Genomic DNA, 18036 nt, shown 5'->3' with positions numbered 1-18036 from the left:
TCACCATTCTTTAGTTCACTCAGCCACCCCAGTTCAGACATGGCTATATGCAAATCAGTCAGACCCTGTGCCTTATGGGAACAGTCCAGCCCGAACGGCCAAGACATGTCTTCCCTGGACCGGAAACAAGCATCCTGGGACCGGTTTCGGATTCATAATCCTCATCCGCCAGGCTATCTTGAATCCAGTGGCCAAGTGAACAAGGGACTCACATCTGAGCATACCCTGCCACACTTAGGGCGAACAAAGCGATACAAAAGAGGATGATGGACGGAGCGTTTGAACAAATCAAACACTCACCCCCAGTCAACTGATCTGGGTTTAATCCATCGCCATTCTTTAGTTCACTCATCCACCCCAGTTCAGACATGGCTATATGCAAATCAGTCTGACCCTGTGCCTTATGGGAACAGTCCAGCCCGAACTGCCAAGCCATGTCTTCCCTGGACCGGAAACAAGCATCCTGGGACCGGTTTCGGATTCATAATCCTCATCAGCCAGGCTATCTTGAATCCAGTGTCCAAGTGAACAAGGGACTCACGTCTGAGCATACCCTGCCACACTAAGGGCGAACAAAGTGATAAAAAAGAGGATGATGGACGGAGCGTTTGAACAAATCAAACACTCACCCCCAGTCAACTGATCTGGGTTTAATCCATCACCATTCTTTAGTTCACTCAGCCACCCCAGTTCAGACATGGCTATATGCAAATCAGTCTGACCCCGTGCCTTATGGGAACAGTCCAGCCCGAACTGCCAAGCCATGTCTTCCCTGGACCGGAAACAAGCATCCTGGGACCGGTTTCGGATTCATAATCCTCATCAGCCAGGCTATCTTGAATCCAGTGGCCAAGTGAACAAGTGACTCACGTCTGAGCATACCCTGCCACACTTAGGGCGAACAAAGCGATACAAAAGAGGATGATGGACGGGGCGTTTGAACAAATCAAACACTCACCCCCAGTCAACTGATCTGGGTTTAATCCATCACCATTCTTTAGTTCACTCAGCCACCCCAGTTCAGACATGGCTATATGCAAATCAGTCTGACCCTGTGCCTTATGGGAACAGTCCAGCCCGAACTGCCAAGCCATGTCTTCCCTGGACCGGAAACAAGCATCCTGGGACCGGTTTCGGATTCATAATCCTCATCAGCCAGGCTATCTTGAATCCAGTGGCCAAGTGAACAAGGGACTCACGTCTGAGCATACCCTGCCACACTTAGGGCAAACAAAGCGATACAAAAGAGGATGATGGACGGAGCGTTTGAACAAATCAAACACTCACCCCCAGTCAACTGATCTGGGTTTAATCCATCACCATTCTTTAGTTCACTCAGCCACCCCAGTTCAGACATGGCTATATGCAAATCAGTCAGACCCTGTGCCTTATGGGAACAGTCCAGCCCGAACGGCCAAGACATGTCTTCCCTGGACCGGAAACAAGCATCCTGGGACCGGTTTCGGATTCATAATCCTCATCCGCCAGGCTATCTTGAATCCAGTGGCCAAGTGAACAAGGGACTCACATCTGAGCATACCCTGCCACACTTAGGGCGAACAAAGCGATACAAAAGAGGATGATGGACGGAGCGTTTGAACAAATCAAACACTCACCCCCAGTCAACTGATCTGGGTTTAATCCATCGCCATTCTTTAGTTCACTCATCCACCCCAGTTCAGACATGGCTATATGCAAATCAGTCTGACCCTGTGCCTTATGGGAACAGTCCAGCCCGAACTGCCAAGCCATGTCTTCCCTGGACCGGAAACAAGCATCCTGGGACCGGTTTCGGATTCATAATCCTCATCAGCCAGGCTATCTTGAATCCAGTGTCCAAGTGAACAAGGGACTCACGTCTGAGCATACCCTGCCACACTAAGGGCGAACAAAGTGATAAAAAAGAGGATGATGGACGGAGCGTTTGAACAAATCAAACACTCACCCCCAGTCAACTGATCTGGGTTTAATCCATCACCATTCTTTAGTTCACTCAGCCACCCCAGTTCAGACATGGCTATATGCAAATCAGTCTGACCCCGTGCCTTATGGGAACAGTCCAGCCCGAACTGCCAAGCCATGTCTTCCCTGGACCGGAAACAAGCATCCTGGGACCGGTTTCGGATTCATAATCCTCATCAGCCAGGCTATCTTGAATCCAGTGGCCAAGTGAACAAGTGACTCACGTCTGAGCATACCCTGCCACACTTAGGGCGAACAAAGCGATACAAAAGAGGATGATGGACGGGGCGTTTGAACAAATCAAACACTCACCCCCAGTCAACTGATCTGGGTTTAATCCATCACCATTCTTTAGTTCACTCAGCCACCCCAGTTCAGACATGGCTATATGCAAATCAGTCTGACCCTGTGCCTTATGGGAACAGTCCAGCCCGAACTGCCAAGCCATGTCTTCCCTGGACCGGAAACAAGCATCCTGGGACCGGTTTTGGATTCATAATCCTCATCAGCCAGGCTATCTTGAATCCAGTGGCCAAGTGAACAAGGGACTCACGTCTGAGCATACCCTGCCACACTTAGGGCAAACAAAGCGATACAAAAGAGGATGATGGACGGAGCGTTTGAACAAATAAAACACTCACCCTCAGTCAACTGATCTGGGTTTAATCCATCACCATTCTTTATTTCACTCAGCCACCCCAGTTCAGACATGGCTATATGCAAATCAGTTGGACCCTGTGCCTTATGGGAACAGTCCAGCCCGAACTGCCAAGCCATGTCTTCCCTGGACCGGAAACAAGCATCCTGGGACCGGTTTCGGATTCATAATCCTCATCCGCCAGGCTATCTTGAATCCAGTGGCCAAGTAAAGGGGCATGAACACTGCACACCGCCAGGCTACCGCTACAGGGCTCTCCTCAGTACGGCGGACGTCCGATGGTCAATTTACCCCTACGTCTTCGCAGAAGTCGCGGAGCTTCACAGGAGGGTGCCCCAACTCGCTGACATGGCGCACAACCTCTCGCCACCGCTGAGCCCCGATGGAACTGTTCCTCGGGATCTGCGACGGTCTATCTTTCCAACGCTCCCCAGCACACGTGTTCCTGGACAAGTGAGCGTTGTTCACTATGATACAGAATCTCTGTCAATTTAGATGACGCTGAGTAGGAAGGGCGGGTCCGCCTCTCCTAAAGTGGTGACACCTGAGCTGGGTTCAGGAGATGGTTTTACCAGGTTGGGCCAGATCTATAGGCAGGGGGGTAACGACAGCAGAAGAAGGCTACCCCTAAGAAAACTCAATCTCCCACTGCGCCCAATCCCCCTGTCACCACAGCCTGTCCTCCAACCAGCCCAACAGTGTCCTAAAATGGCCGCCCAGGTTCTGGCCTTATATACCTTAGGTCCAGGTTACCAGAATGGGCCAGAAGGTTCTAGATCTCCCTAATATAAGTCTATGGGCCAGTCCCTGAGGTAGTCAGTTGTGGCAGTTGCCAGCCACCATTTTGTGGGACTAAATTTTCATGATAAAAGAGGGCATCTAGGCCTAAAAGGAATTTAGAGGACAACACCAAAAAGTCAAGTGGACATAAAAATGAAAAGAATTGAAAGGCAGAAAAGGGGATAAAAATTAATAAATAATAGGAGGGACCACCCAAAGGGCTGACAGGTCTAACAATTCCCATGTTAACTTATAGAGCCATTCTGCTACAATAAGGAAAACCGAAATTGGCACTTTTCCCTCACCAGGGCATAGAAACTATCTTTTAAAATGTTTCTGCTTATAGTTACAAGGTACACTACTAATGGGGCATTTAGGGGAGACCTTAGGGTGACTTATATGTAAAAATAAGGTAGTTTAAGACCTTGGAACTACCTTTACTTCCAAATTTGAATTTGCATATAATTAAAATTTAAAAGCAGTCTGCAAAGCAGGGTTTCATTTAAAATGACTCTAGGCAACACAGCAGTGATCACTTAAGTACATTAAATCTGCTCGGCCTCTAAACCTATATGCCCTGCCATGTGCTAAGTTCTAACAGATAGGTTGTGAGTACCAATTGTAATTGCACCTAATTGCAATGTATTTTTAATCATAACACAGGTCCTGGGTCTGGTTAGTAGAGCACAGGGCTCAATCAGAGTCAGAAAACCAGCAAGGGGTGTGTGGGGGGGGGGGAGATTGATGGTTAAGGCCTACATTTGTATTTGGTCTATTTTCAAGAGATTTGACGGTATGCTGAAGCTGCAGGATGTATTTGATATTTCTGATATATACTACACTAGTTTTGTTATGTTAGGCAATAACATTCATTTGTATTGACGAGTGGGTGCCTTTGCTGAAGTGCCGGAATTAATATATTTCTCCAGTAGTTTAAAGTGCTATTTTGTTTTTGACTGCATCCTCAGATCCCAACAATTATTATCATCGACGCAATGAAATGATCACCACGGATAATCTGGACTTCAAACATCATAACTACAAGGAAATGCGCCAGGTAAGACAATGTTTATACCTCCACTCACACAATCTCTGTGTGTGAGGATAAATGGTCACTCACACCTTTTCAAGTCAGTAATTGTTTTCTGACCTTGCCTATTTATTACTGAAGGCCTGGTAGAACAGAGTTGTGATTCTAACAATAGCTGTTGGATTTATAGTTTGCGTTACAAAAGGGGGGGTGATGGACGGAGCATCTGAATCAATCAAACCCTCACCCCCAGTCAAAAGATCTGGGTTTTATCCATCACCGTTCTTTACCCCACTCTGCCACCCCAGTTCAGACATGGCTATATGCAAATCAGTCTGACCCTGTGCCTCATGGGAACAGTCCAGCCCGAACTGCCAAGCCATGTCTTCCCTGGACCGGAAACAAGCTTCCGAGGACCGGTTTCTGGCATTCCAGCCGTCTTCAGCCCGGCTTGCTTGAATCCAGTGGCAAAGTGAGCAAGGGACTCAAGTCTGAGCATACCCTGCCACATTTATGGCGGCCAAAAGCGGTACAAAAGGGGGTGGTGATGGACGGAGCATCTGAATCAATCAAACACTCACTCCCAGTCAAAAGATCTGGGTTTAATCCATTACCGTTTTTTAGCCCACTCTGCCACCCCAGTTCAGACATGGCTATATGCAAATCAGTCTGACCCTGTGCCTCATGGGAACAGTCCAGCCCGAACTGCTAAGCCATGTCTTCCCTGGACCGGAAACAAGCTTCCGAGGACCGGTTTCTGGCATTCCAGCCGTCTTCAGCCCGGCTTGCTTGAATCCAGTGGCAAAGTGAGCAAGGGACTCACGTCTGAGCATACCCTGCCACACTTATGGCGGCCAAAAGCGGTACAAAAGGGGGTGGTGATGGACGGAGCATCTGAATCAATCAAACACTCACCCCCAGTCAAAAGATCTGGGTTTAATCCATCACCGTTCTTTAGCCCACTCTGCCACCCCAGTTCAGACATGGCTATATGCAAATCAGTCTGACCCTGTGCCTCATGGGAACAGTCCAGCCCGAACTGCCAAGCCATGTCTTCCCTGGACCGGAAACAAGCTGCCGAGGACCGGTTTCTGGCATTCCAGCCATCTTCAGCCCGGCTTGCTTGAATCCAGTGGCAAAGTGAGCAAGGGACTCACGTCTGAGCATACCCTGCCACACTTATGGCGGCCAAAAGCTGTACAAAAGGGGGTGGTGATGGACGGAGCATCTGATTCAATCAAACACTCATCCCCAGTCTGATTTGCTCAAACGCTCCGTCCATCATCCCCTTTTGTATCGCTTTGTTCGCCCTAAGTGTGGCAGGGTATGCTCAGACGTGAGTTCCTTGCTCACTTGGCCACTGTATTCAAGATAGCCTGGCTGATGAGGATTATGAATCCTAAACCGGTCCCAGGATGCTTGTTTCCGGTCCAGGGAAGACATGGCTTGGCAGTTCGGGCTGGACTGTTCCCATGAGGCACAGGGTCAGACTGATTTGCATATGGCCATGTCTGAACTGGGGTGGCTGAGTGAGCTAAAGAATGGTGATGGATTAAACCCAGATCAGTTGACTGGGGTGAGTGTTTGATTTGCTCAAACGCTCCGTCCATCATCCCCTTTTGTATCGCTTTGTTCGCCCTAAGTGTGGCAGGGATGCTCAGACGTGAGTCACTTGCTCACTTGGCCACTGGATTCAAGATAGCCTGGCTGATGAGGATTATGAATCCGAAACCGGTCCCAGGATGCTTGTTTCCGGTCCAGGGAAGACATGGCTTGGCAGTTCGGGCTGGACGGGCGCCTGATCTCCGGTTACGTCCGGGATACTGCGAGCGAAGTTGGGTCCCTGGTTTTGGGGTCAGGGAATCTAATTAAGCAGCGCCCGACACGTGCCTCGGAGGTGCAGTCACCACACCTTTTGTAGCCCCAATCCAAAAGCAGGAGCCCTCCTCGCGCTGGGCTGACAAAACGCCTCCTGACAGGGGCGTGGGGTAAACCCAGCGCTCAGTCGGTCTCCACCATGGAGCCACGACCCAGAGGCCAGACAGCGCACTTCTCGTGCTTTCTAGTGCAGGGGCCCCCCAATACGCGGGAGTAAACTCCAGCGCTCTCCATGCACTCAGTCCAACGTCATCAGGGGCAGAGCTGGGCACAGGCAGACCAGAACGTAGGGACCCCCAGAAAACAGCAGCTGGGTCCCACAGCGGTTCCTCCCCGCCCAGCAGTCCTTCAGCTTCCCGCCGGTCAGCACAGTTCCACCCTCATGGGTTTACACCCCCAATATTTATATCAGTTACTTTTTTTTCCGCCCTGACACAGGGCTTGGGGACCCAGTTCCAACCAGTTCTGGGGGGCACTCAACCATTTGTTTATAGTGCACAACAGTCCCTATTGACAGAGTAGGTCCTGGCCCCAGACACACCACAGGGGGGCAGAGCTCACATTGTACAGGGCAGGTACAGGCCTATTCAGGGTCAGGAGCTACTCCTCCCACTCCAAATGCAGATCTGCCTATTGAGCCTAGCGCTGACTCACCCAGCCCCTCTAGAGCCACTGAACCTCACCAGCCCCTGTCACTCCAGAGCCAGATATGCAATACACATCAGGCAGGCACAAAGACACATAGCACACAGAAATGCCTACTTCTAAAAGTGGCATTTCTAAAATAGTGATAATAAATCTGTGCACACCATTATGCAGCATTCATTACCACTATTGAAAACATACCAAACTTGATCACACTTCTCCTCTCATATCAGGAATTACCACTGAAACACTTACCAGGGAATCCCCAATTCATTCCTATGAGAGGGCAGCCTCATTGTAGCGAGAAACCAAAATGGCTGTTTGTCACTACCAGGACATGCCACGCAGTTAAGACACATGTCCTAGCTTCTACCTACAATGCACCCTGCCTTTAGGGCTAGCTAGGGCATATCTTAGGGGCGACCAACATGTAGTAAAAGGGGAATCATAGACGTGGTACCCACTTTATGTGCCACGTTACAGCTGCAGTAAACTGCGTGCGCAGGCCCTGCGATGGCAGAGGTCTGAGACACGTTTGAAAGGCTACTTTGGTGGGTGGCGCCAGCAGAGCTGCATGCCCACTAGTATCATTTAATTTATTGGCCCTGGGTATATTAAATACCACTTTACAAGGGACTGACAGGTAAATTAAATACGCCAAACAGGTGTAGACCAATATTACCATGATTTACTATAGAGTGCACACGCCCTTTACACTGGACAGCGGTGCTAAAGTGACCAGAGTCCTAAAATCACCAACACCAGGTCAGAAAAAAGACTAGGAAGAAGGCAAAAAGTTCAAGGATGACCCTGCAAAAAGGGTCAAGTCCAACACCAACCCTGTTCCCTTCTTCTCCATGCTTTCTGTCTCTTTTCACCCATCCATTATTCCTCCCCGCTCTCTTCTTCCTCCCTGATCTCTTTCTCTCTCTCCATCCCTCTCGCCCCCTCACCCATTCTTTCTCTCTCTCTCTCTCTCGACTTGAAATACACTGTGCCTGCTGCAATTAATCTATGGGAACTGAGGAAGTGTCAGAGGCACCAGCAGTGGTCCTAGGATGTGTGAAATCAGCCTCCAATGGCCCCAACCAACAAGGAATATGCCCAGTGGAATAAAAGGCTAGTCCAACCCTGCTTGTTGGCTTACCTCCCTAGTCTCCAGTCACCATTCGGAAGTCTAAATTTCGTGCATTTTGCCCTAAACTCCCCTCCCCATCTAGAAGATTTGGGGCAGTCCCCTACACATAGAAACCCACACACTGCCGATCCACCTAAAATTGGGGAATGAAGTAGCCAGATCCAAGTGTGCTGACATCTTATCTTTCCATCAGAGCATTGCTTGATCTATCTTGGGGGAGATGTGGCCTAGAGGCTAGAGCTTCTGACTTGGGAAGCCAGGGTCCCAGGTTCAAATCCTGATCACAAGCACATTAGCATCGGTTAGCAGTGTGTTTGGGGGTGACGCTGCAGAGAGGGCCAAGTCCGGCATATATCATATTAACATTGTTTACAAAAATATGTCCCATTAGAGTTAAGAATAGAAAATATACACATATTGGGACAACATTTTTCTAAATAATATTTAGGGCACAATATTTTTGGCAAACTATTTTTCGCATTGGTATTCTGACTTACAAACGTCCATCAATTACACTGTGAACCTCTCGACCATAACCAGTGCCATATCTCTGCTATCCTCTGCTTTGTTTGCAGATCCAAGTCCTAACACTGGTGTTTTGCCAATTCATGTATTGACAAACAGCTTCAAAATCTACGCCTTTTCAGGGATCCATACGATGTTTTAAATTCCTTCCGTCAGATGCCAGTCTCGCACAGGCATGCCAAGGTGGTTTGGGCTTCGATCACCTAGACTTGATAGTACTTTTATGCAACCCTTCAACAAAGCTCTCATTGTGGAGGCAATGGGAAGCTGTACAGAATTACAAAACTACAGAAGAAACCTGACAAAATGAAATACATTTTTAACCAACAAAGTGAAGGTGGAATATGTAGGTGAAAGCATTTGCACTGGTGCTCCACAATCCTAGTTTTACAAACAAAATGACTTAGCTCAACGGAAAGTGAGCGTAAACCAGACCTTTTTGTTGTATGTTAATAAGTTCACTTGCCAAACTTTGTGCACTCTGTCCTGCCGTAGCAAACAATGCCAGGAATTGTCCAACCTACATGGATCTCTGTTTTATGAAAGATGGACAAAGTTCTGGACAATAGCATGTGCAAAAAATGTCCAGAGACATTTTTTGTAAAAACATATACTCCAAAATGTAGACCACCAATATCTTGAACTTCTAGAAATTCTAGAAAAATTCCCCTGCATCTAATCCTACTATCAAGTACCTTCCCACAAATACACTAGGACTGGAGTTAAATTAACCAGTTTCTTAAATACTGGGACATTAATTTGCTGGCTTTGGGAATTAAATTAATGTCGCCATTTTTGTAGCGAGCTTTTCATGTAAGGCCGAGATTTTGACAGCAGAGCTAAACTCAATAACTGCAGTATTTGAACCAGGGAAACCAGAAGAAATCCGTGCACTGATGCAAAACTGAGTGTCCGGCAGGTACCTATTGGCAGGGAAAATCAACTGCTCTCCATCAAAGTAAAGTTTGTGTTTAGTTGTTGGATGGGCAGAACATGTCCAGTGGTGAGTAGTAGGAAACTGAAGAGGCCAATGGTAAGTGGTAGCCAATGGCTGCTTGCCCTTGGGTCGCCTACACCATCTCACACAACGGAACACAGCCCTGCTTTCTCAGCACTTTAAACCTTTACACTTTAATGTCCTCTTTCTCTTACTCTTCCTCCTCATGACCCGCGCGGCCTGGCCCTTCTCCATCTTTCCCTTGTATACTGAAGACAATGTTTGCCCACTTTTCCTGGTGCCCTGTCTCTGTGTTATTTCCTACAGTGTATACTTTGCCTCACAGGCTTCACATATCTGTTCTTTGATTTCACGTGGTTCTCTGTAGTGCTGTCACCCGTGGCAGGTGTTTACTTAGTGAAGGTTGTTTCTGGTCTCTCTGTTTCTAGTCTGAGCATTAGCCAGTGGTATGATCTTGTTTTACTTTCTTGTTTCACTGACAGCTGATGAAAGTGGTGAATGAGATGTGTCCAAACATCACCAGAGTTTACAACATCGGGAAGAGCCACCTTGGACTGAAGCTGTACGCTATGGAGATGTCAGACAACCCCGGGGAGCACGAAGTGGGTGAGAAGATAACATTATATTTCTGGTTGATGTGTCGTGTCTCCCATTACTCGAAGGATATCACAGAGATTTCCTCCGAATCTGAAAACATGCGTGTTAGTTCTGCCACACTTTAGTGATTGTCCCCACAGGCAGGGCTTTAAGTGGGAAAAAAAACCTGGGGGTGCTCTAAAAGGGGCGGTGCAAACCTCGAAGGGGTGTGGCCTATCTAAGTAGGGGCGTGGCTAAATAAAGATAACTATTGTAGCAGTACCCCCTGCTCTGACAAGCTGTCAGCTCTAGGACTCCTCAGAGCCCCCCCCCCTCCCACCCCCCTCTGTGTGGCAGCCCAGGCTGAGACAGCTTCCCGGACTCACACACAGCCCTCACACACAGCCGCACCCGAGTACTTCACAGGTCCTTAGAAAAACATTTGCATGTTAATGATTCTTTGTCGTTTTTTCACCCCTTCGTCGAGCCCCTGTGTCTCCACACTTCCTCTACTGAGCCCACGTGCAAATGCTCCCTCCTCCCCTTCGTCGCTCCGTTGGTATGCCAGTGGGTGCTTGTCACCAGGACACTGCATAGGCCCCTCTGTGGCCTTAACACTGGCGGTAAACACGTTGAGAGGCTTGTGGTGTTCCAAACAACTGGGCGATGCTGCAGCGCAGGAAATCAGCCTGCTATTCTCACACTTGCAAAATAGGGCTTTCACCTCCTCATTATGATGCGGTCACATAAATTTTCCTTCTGTGCAAACACGTTTGTATTATTTCACGTCTAACTTTTGTTTGACTGGACTTTTACAAGCAAGTTTCCCATGATCAGAAGTAAAGAAGAAATATCAAAATGTAGGCAGTTTCTCACACGAAGTGGTTTAAGCTGCTAAATGATCCCACTTGAGTTACCATTGATCGACACAATGGTGCGATGAAAGGACACTTCCATGAATTGTGGGCACTCTAGTTGCGCCTCAGATTGAGCTGGTGTGGGGATGCCAGGGGTACTGGGAGCGCATTAGCTTGATTTGCTTAAGCAGTGCGCACGCATACTCACCCGAAACACCAACAAAAACCTTTGACCTTTGAGGCCCGAAAATAGAGCCCCCTACAGATCCGTTTCGAGGCCCCCCAAAAAAACTGGGGGTGCTCAGACCCCCACAGACCCCCCCCCCACTTAAAGCCCTGCCCACAGGATATGTGAGGCAGTCTTTCCACAGTGCCCACTTTTAGCCCTCCCGGGTAGATGCTGTATTACTGGAGGGCTTCTGTCATGCCCCTTGGGCGGGTGCTCCTTTGGGGCGTGGGCATTTGAAATGGACTTTTCTTCATTTGCATGGGCCTTGGCTCGTGCCTACAAGTCATACTCCAGATGCAGCTGCAAGGACAAAGATACCGTCCAGAGACCGAGGGGTGTGCTACCCAGAAGGGCCCCCAGGTGTGCACTTTATTAAGGGATATAGCGAGGCCCCTAGACTCAGGGCTTTAAGCACCAGCAGTTCTAAAAAGCAGGTGCTGAGACAGGTCCCTATCAGGCTCTCTATTTTCGCCCTCACACTCGAGGTGAAAAAATATATCTTACCTCTGCAGCAGTACCATCCTTCACTGCCTTTGATATAACTTCAAAGAGACTCGTTATAGTTCTTTCACAGTCTCATCATTTCAGAATGATTATATTGACAACAAAGCCATAGTAGTTGCTTATTTATCTCATGCAGCTAACAGCCATTTGCACAAGCACCAGTCCTGACTTCTTGTAGGTGTAATGTTACGTGCTGTATTATATATCTGGATGTAACGATAGAAACAGAAAAATACCAGACGGGCGGCACACTGTGTTGAGTACAGATTTTTAGCTTAGGTGTTTTAAGCCACGCCCTAATTACATCGGCCACGCCCCATTAAGAGACCCCCTCCGCTCCGTCATCTCTTGAAACACAGGACTGCACCATATTTACAAGAATATGGTGCAGCCCTGCATGTCTCCCTGCACTGGCGCCATAACATGAACAGGGTGACGTATTAGATGCATAATATTAGGCACTATACCATTATAGTAAGCCATATGAAAATAGTGCTTGTAAATGTGTGGCTTTGGTACTCTAATATCTGTAAATCACAAAAATATACACCTCCACTACTGATGGTCATTCTGTAAACGTGAGAATCACAGTGCTGCTCTAAGGATTTTCACCATTCCATTGGTTAAAATCTAATAACTTTCCCCTCATTTCTTTTTACCTGCCTTGTCTCTCTTCTTTTCTTTGTATGAGTGCACTTCTCTGTCCATGCGGTTACATGTTATTTTGCTGAGTAATGAGATTGGCAGGATGCAAGAGATGGGCAGACATAAAGAGTGTAGTTTAGCGAGAGACATGAAGTAAATGGACAGGGGGAGAGATACACATGATGCAGAAAGATGTGTGAGGTAGAAAAAGAATTAAAGTAAATAGAGAAAGGCGAAATAGCCAGAGGAAAGATAAGTAGAGGTAGAAAGAGGAGGGTCTAGGTTTTTCTCTTTTGTTCTGAGGCAAAGTATGATGAGGAAAAACAAGTCTGGGTACTAAAAAATTAGTGCTAGTCTCCAGCACCTGTAACTAATGCAGAAATTAAGAATAGGGCACAAGCCTCAGTTAATATTTCTTTCCCAGCACACAGTGAGTTTCCCCTTTGTTTTCTCTTTTATGTGCAGAATGCAGACACGGAGTGGCGGCAGCGGTCCAAGCCTTGCCGCTCAAGGCCTTGAACAGCAGAGGGGTTGGTTTCCCATAAAATCTTGCAAAATTTGCACTTTGCAGAGCTTGCGAGCCCAATAAAAACACTAAGAGAATGTATGAGTTAGGAGACTTTGCAACTTCTTACTCTTGCAGATATATTGTGGTTTGCCTTGTTAAACACCTGCAAATGATTTTTGATTAGGCTTGCAGGATCTGCCCACTCCTCATGAAAGGGGTTCTTCTGTTTGATCTTTCATGCATAGGAACGGTCGGTAAGGACTTGCACTTGCAGAGATCTAAGTAGGTCTCAGTACAAGGATAGCAAGTAGTGCTTCAGGTCAGGATTCAGGAACAACACTAGCTCCATGTGTGAACAACAGATGGCGCTGTAGGGCAGCAGCATGGTCTGGGACTGCCGGCCACCTCCCCCCTTAACACACTGACTGAGTTACCTGATTCAACCAGTCAACACATGGGGTCTTTGGAAGTCAGGGGGTACAGGCCCCCCCCCCCCCCTGGCCGTATTTATTAAAATATAAAAACAAATCAAAAATTTTAATAAAATAAACATTTCTGACAATTATTAAAAGATGCACATTTCAGAACATTAGATTGACATCCGTTTCGACATGGTATGATGGGCTAACCTTAACAAATATCTAGTACAGCGTGTTTCCTAACCGAATCTAACATCCTGAAAATTTAAAAATGCATTCTAATAATTAAGTCGTACGGCAAGGTCGCCAACCGGTGTCAGATCCTTTTACAGCTGCGCTTTCACGTTCGAAATGCGCATGCGCAACCCAGGGCACGTTTCACCCACGTGCGCTCCCTGAACTCCATTTAACCATAACAGGAGGGCCCAGACACTCGCGCACCTTAGTGACGTCATAGTGTTGTGAGGGGTGGCTACCAGCCTGAGGAAAGCGTAGACTCCCTCCCCCGCACCCTTTAAACTACTGGATATCATATCCTGCCCCTGAAGTTCTGAGAGAGACCAATGGCCCCTCCCGACGGGCGGCCCCTTTCGTGAATGGGCCCGCCCCCCCCGTAAGGACCTTAAAATGCTGCTCACCGATTAATGACCTTACAGCCAGACACACATAATAAATACGACATTGCTATACTAAGAAGGAAAAAAGGCCTAAGGAGAAAATTGGTTAATACACAGCAAAGCACAAAACATATACATAATATAGATATTCCTGTAAGCGGGAAAAAAGGCCTAAGGAGAAAATTAGTTAAAATATCACAGCAACGCACAAAACATTTACATCTGTTCATTCCTCCAGTAAACGGGAAAAAAGGCCTACTGGATCAAGCATATTATTCCTATAATCCGACACATCGCTAAACATTATACCTACCATTGGCTGGCCCCAAGGTCTGCTAAAAAGGGGATGGAGGGTGGGGAAAATTAACAGCCCCACGGTGGGGCGAGGAGCGAGCCTGGGAGCACGGGCACAAAGAGGCCGCTTCCCGCGCTCCCCAGGCTCTTAACCCTTTCGCCGCCACGGCCCCGCCCCCTCACCCCGGAAGTGCACAACTACTCCTGGGGCGAGGGCGGGGGCAAGCGACCACGAAAGGGACGGGGTGTGGGAGGGGCCGGGCCCCGCCATGCCTGCGTGGGGGCCGATTGGCCCCCCCTTCTCTCATGGTCTGGGACTGCCGGCCACCTCCCCCCTTAACACACTGACTGAGTTACCTGATTCAACCAGTCAACACATGGGGTCTTTGGAAGTCAGGGGGTACAGGGCCCCCCCCTGGCCGTATTTATTAAAATATAAAAACAAATCAAAAATTTTAATAAAATAAACATTTCTGACAATTATTAAAAGATGCACATTTCAGAACATTAGATTGACATCCGTTTCGACATGGTATGATGGGCTAACCTTAACAAATATCTAGTACAGCGTGTTTCCTAACCGAATCTAACATCCTGAAAATTTAAAAATGCATTCTAATAATTAAGTCGTACGGCAAGGTCGCCAACCGGTGTCAGATCCTTTTACAGCTGCGCTTTCACGTTCGAAATGCGCATGCGCAACCCAGGGCACGTTTCACCCACGTGCGCTCCCTGAACTCCATTTAACCATATCAGGAGGGCCCAGACACTCGCGCACCTTAGTGACGTCATAGTGTTGTGAGGGGTGGCTATCAGCCTGAGGAAAGCGTAGACTCCCTCCCCCGCACCCTTTAAACTACTGGATATCATATCCTGCCCCTGAAGTTCTGAGAGAGACCAATGGCCCCTCCCGACTGGCGGCCCCTTTCGTGAATGGGCCCGCCCCCCCCGTAAGGACCTTAAAATGCTGCTCACCGATTAATGACCTTACCGCCACAGGCCAGGTAGTTGACCGACTATCTGGCCCCCCCCCAAAAACCCCCTTTGTAGAAAGGTCATACTCTCCCTGCAAAAACTTCCACCCATGCCAGGATATTTCTTATAAAAAGGGCATTCCCTGCCTCTGTTAAGTGGACCCCGTCCCGCAGGTAGAAGTGCTCTCCCCAGATGCAACCATGAGGAATGGTCTGTAAGACCGGAGTTCTAAATAACTTGTCTAGCTTGTTGTTGACCCTCTTTAACGAGTTATTCAACGCGCTGACTGAGTCCCCCCCTCTCCATTGCATTCTCGGTATCAGCTGTGACCATACAACCACACTCCCAGGTAACCGCTTCGCTAGCCACCCTGCTGCTGATATAATCTCTTCCAGGAGGACCCTTCTACCGAGACCTGTCAGATCGTTCCCCCCTAGATGAAGGATCACCGCCGAGGGAGGTGTAGTATGTCGTGTTAATAAGTCCGACATATAGTCCCTGAACTGATTGAGGCGGAGCCCCCCCCTGCCATGGAAGGAGACCGTGCACCCCTTTCTCTCCACCCTCTGTTTACCTGATCCTGCAAGAAAAATAGGATTAGCACGCTTGACATACGAATGCCCCACTACCCACACTACCACTGTCTTCTGTCTGTCCTCCTGGTTCTTCCTTGATGTTGATAAGTTGCCTTGATGATCCATGGGTAGTTTCCGTCCCGCGTTACAGGCCAGAGAAACTGTAAATAACCAGAAAAACAGCAGGTGTTAGAAATACTCCACATGGCGACAGCTCTCACAACATGTGCAACCGCACGTAACGTTTATAGGCAGATGAGGAACATCTCCCAATCCTTTGCACACTAGTTGTGGACAAACCCCTGGCCGTTGCTTCTGTGGCTGCCCCTATCCGGAAGGAGTGCGTCCCAAACTCTTTGTGGTTATAACCAGCCCTTGCCATACTCATGGCTAGTACCCTCTGAAACTGAAATCTGGTCAAAGGGGTCCCATCCCCATGCATTAGCAGTGACCCCCCACACTCCTGCGCCCGCTGTCTTATCAGTACCTCCACATGTGTCACCGGGCAGCAGGGATTGTTCCTTGCACGTTGTAACGCCAGGCTTTGACCCCTAGCTTCCTGATCAGTTTTAGATTTCCTGATTCTAATCCACATAGTGTCTCCCTTTATGCTGACATCCCGCAGCTGAAGGCCGCCTACCGTATCACCTTTATTGGCCGCCACCAGTTCGCCCACCCTGAATGCCCCATAAAAGGCTAACGAGAATGCTGCTTTAAAGAGGCCGACCTCGGACGTAGAGCTACATGTGTCCGGTAGAGCGAGGAGAACTGCTGATAAGCGTTCAAAACCTATTGGTTTCCGAGAATCTGTGGAAGGTGGCGGCATGCGCCGCCACCCCTTCAACGCCTTCTGAGCTAGGAAGCTGTTCGTAGGGTCCCTTCCCCCTTTTGCACGTGCGAAAAAGGAGATAGCCGCCTTGTGCCTGTTGGCTGTCGCCGCCGTGCGCCCTTCTCTGTGTAAGGTGCCTATGTACCCATTGAAGCTAGCTTCCAGAGTCCACCTACTCTCCCAGCCCTGGCCCAGAAAGTGACAGTAAGACCTGAACGCCCCTTCGTATGCTGTCCTTGTCTTGGGTGCTAGGCTGGCTGCCACGAGGTCATGTAGTTGGGGGCACCAATTTGCCAGAGAGTCGACGGGAAGTGGGCCGGGGTTGTCTCTGCCTCCGGCAAGTGATCCCTGAAAACCTGCATCTTAAAGCGAGAAAGGGCATCAGCTGCATTGTTTAACACCCCCGGGACATGTTTCGCCCTGAAAAGTACATTCAATGTCATGCAACACAGCACAATCTCTTTGATCAGGCGTAGTATGAATGGACACCTTGCAGCTTGTTGGTTGATGCATTCCACCACTGTCATATTATCTGACCAGAAGATTACCGATCGGTTGGCCAAATCCTCCGGCCACACTTTCAGTGCCACCCGGATTGGGAAGAGCTCGAGGAAACCAATGTTCACCGTCAGCCCGCTCTCCTCCCACCAGGCGGGCCACTTCTGTGCCACCCACTTCTTACCAAGGATTGCACCAAACCCTATACTGCCTGCCGCATCGGTCCACAAACCAAGGTCCTCCGAGGACAGCGTGGGTGCACCCCACAGCACTCTGCCATTGAAGTCCTCCAGGAATGCGATCCATATCCGCATATCCTGGCGAACCTCAGCAGATAGCCGCGTCCGGTGATGCTTCTCCCGAAGACCCCTCATGGCCTGTGCAATTGAACGTGAAAAGGGGCGTGCCATGGGAATTACTCTTAATGCGAAGTTCAACTGCCCAACTGTCTGCTGCAACATCTGTAGAGTCACTTTCCTAGCTTGTAGGCATAGTCCTAGTGTATTCTTGAATCTTTGTATCTTTTCCTGTGGTAGTCTAAAACAGCCCTCAACTGAATCCAGCTCAATGCCTAAAAATTCCAGGCATGTTACTGGCCCGACTGTCTTCCCCTGCGCCAACGGGACCCCAAAAGAACGCATGAGCACGCAAAATTCCTGCAATGCTGATGCACACTCTCGTGAACCCGCCGGACCCAGGAAAAGAAAATCATCCAGGTAGTGCATGACCCACTGGTGACCCGTCTCTTGTCTTAGGGCCCATTCCAAGAAAGAGCTGAACTGCTCGAAATATGCACATGAAATTGAACAACCCATGGGCATACACTTATCCATGTAGTACTTCCCCTCGAAAGAGAAACCTAAGAGGTGCTGGTCTTCTGGGTGAACAGGGAGCAATCTAAAGGCTGACTCTATATCTGATTTAGCCATCAGTGTT

The 18036-nt window shown here is 48.6% G+C and overlaps 1 protein-coding gene across 2 annotated transcripts in view; it reads left to right on the top strand.

The window, feature by feature from the left end:
- CPXM2 (carboxypeptidase X, M14 family member 2) overlaps window positions 1-18036 on the top strand; it is a 361124-nt gene that overhangs the window by 265221 nt on the left and 77867 nt on the right. For both annotated transcript variants that reach the window (XM_078644019.1, XM_078644018.1), the window contains 2 exons: window positions 4369-4457; window positions 10057-10180. In XM_078644019.1, coding sequence (XP_078500145.1) covers window positions 4369-4457; window positions 10057-10180 — 213 coding nt within the window. The remainder of the gene's footprint in view (window positions 1-4368; window positions 4458-10056; window positions 10181-18036) is intronic.

Source organism: Lissotriton helveticus, chromosome 5_1 (assembly GCF_964261635.1).
Source record: "Lissotriton helveticus chromosome 5_1, aLisHel1.1, whole genome shotgun sequence".
NCBI lineage: Eukaryota > Metazoa > Chordata > Amphibia > Caudata > Salamandridae > Lissotriton > Lissotriton helveticus.
Note: the sequence above shows the minus strand (reverse complement) of the source record. Positions and strands in the feature narration are given on the sequence as shown.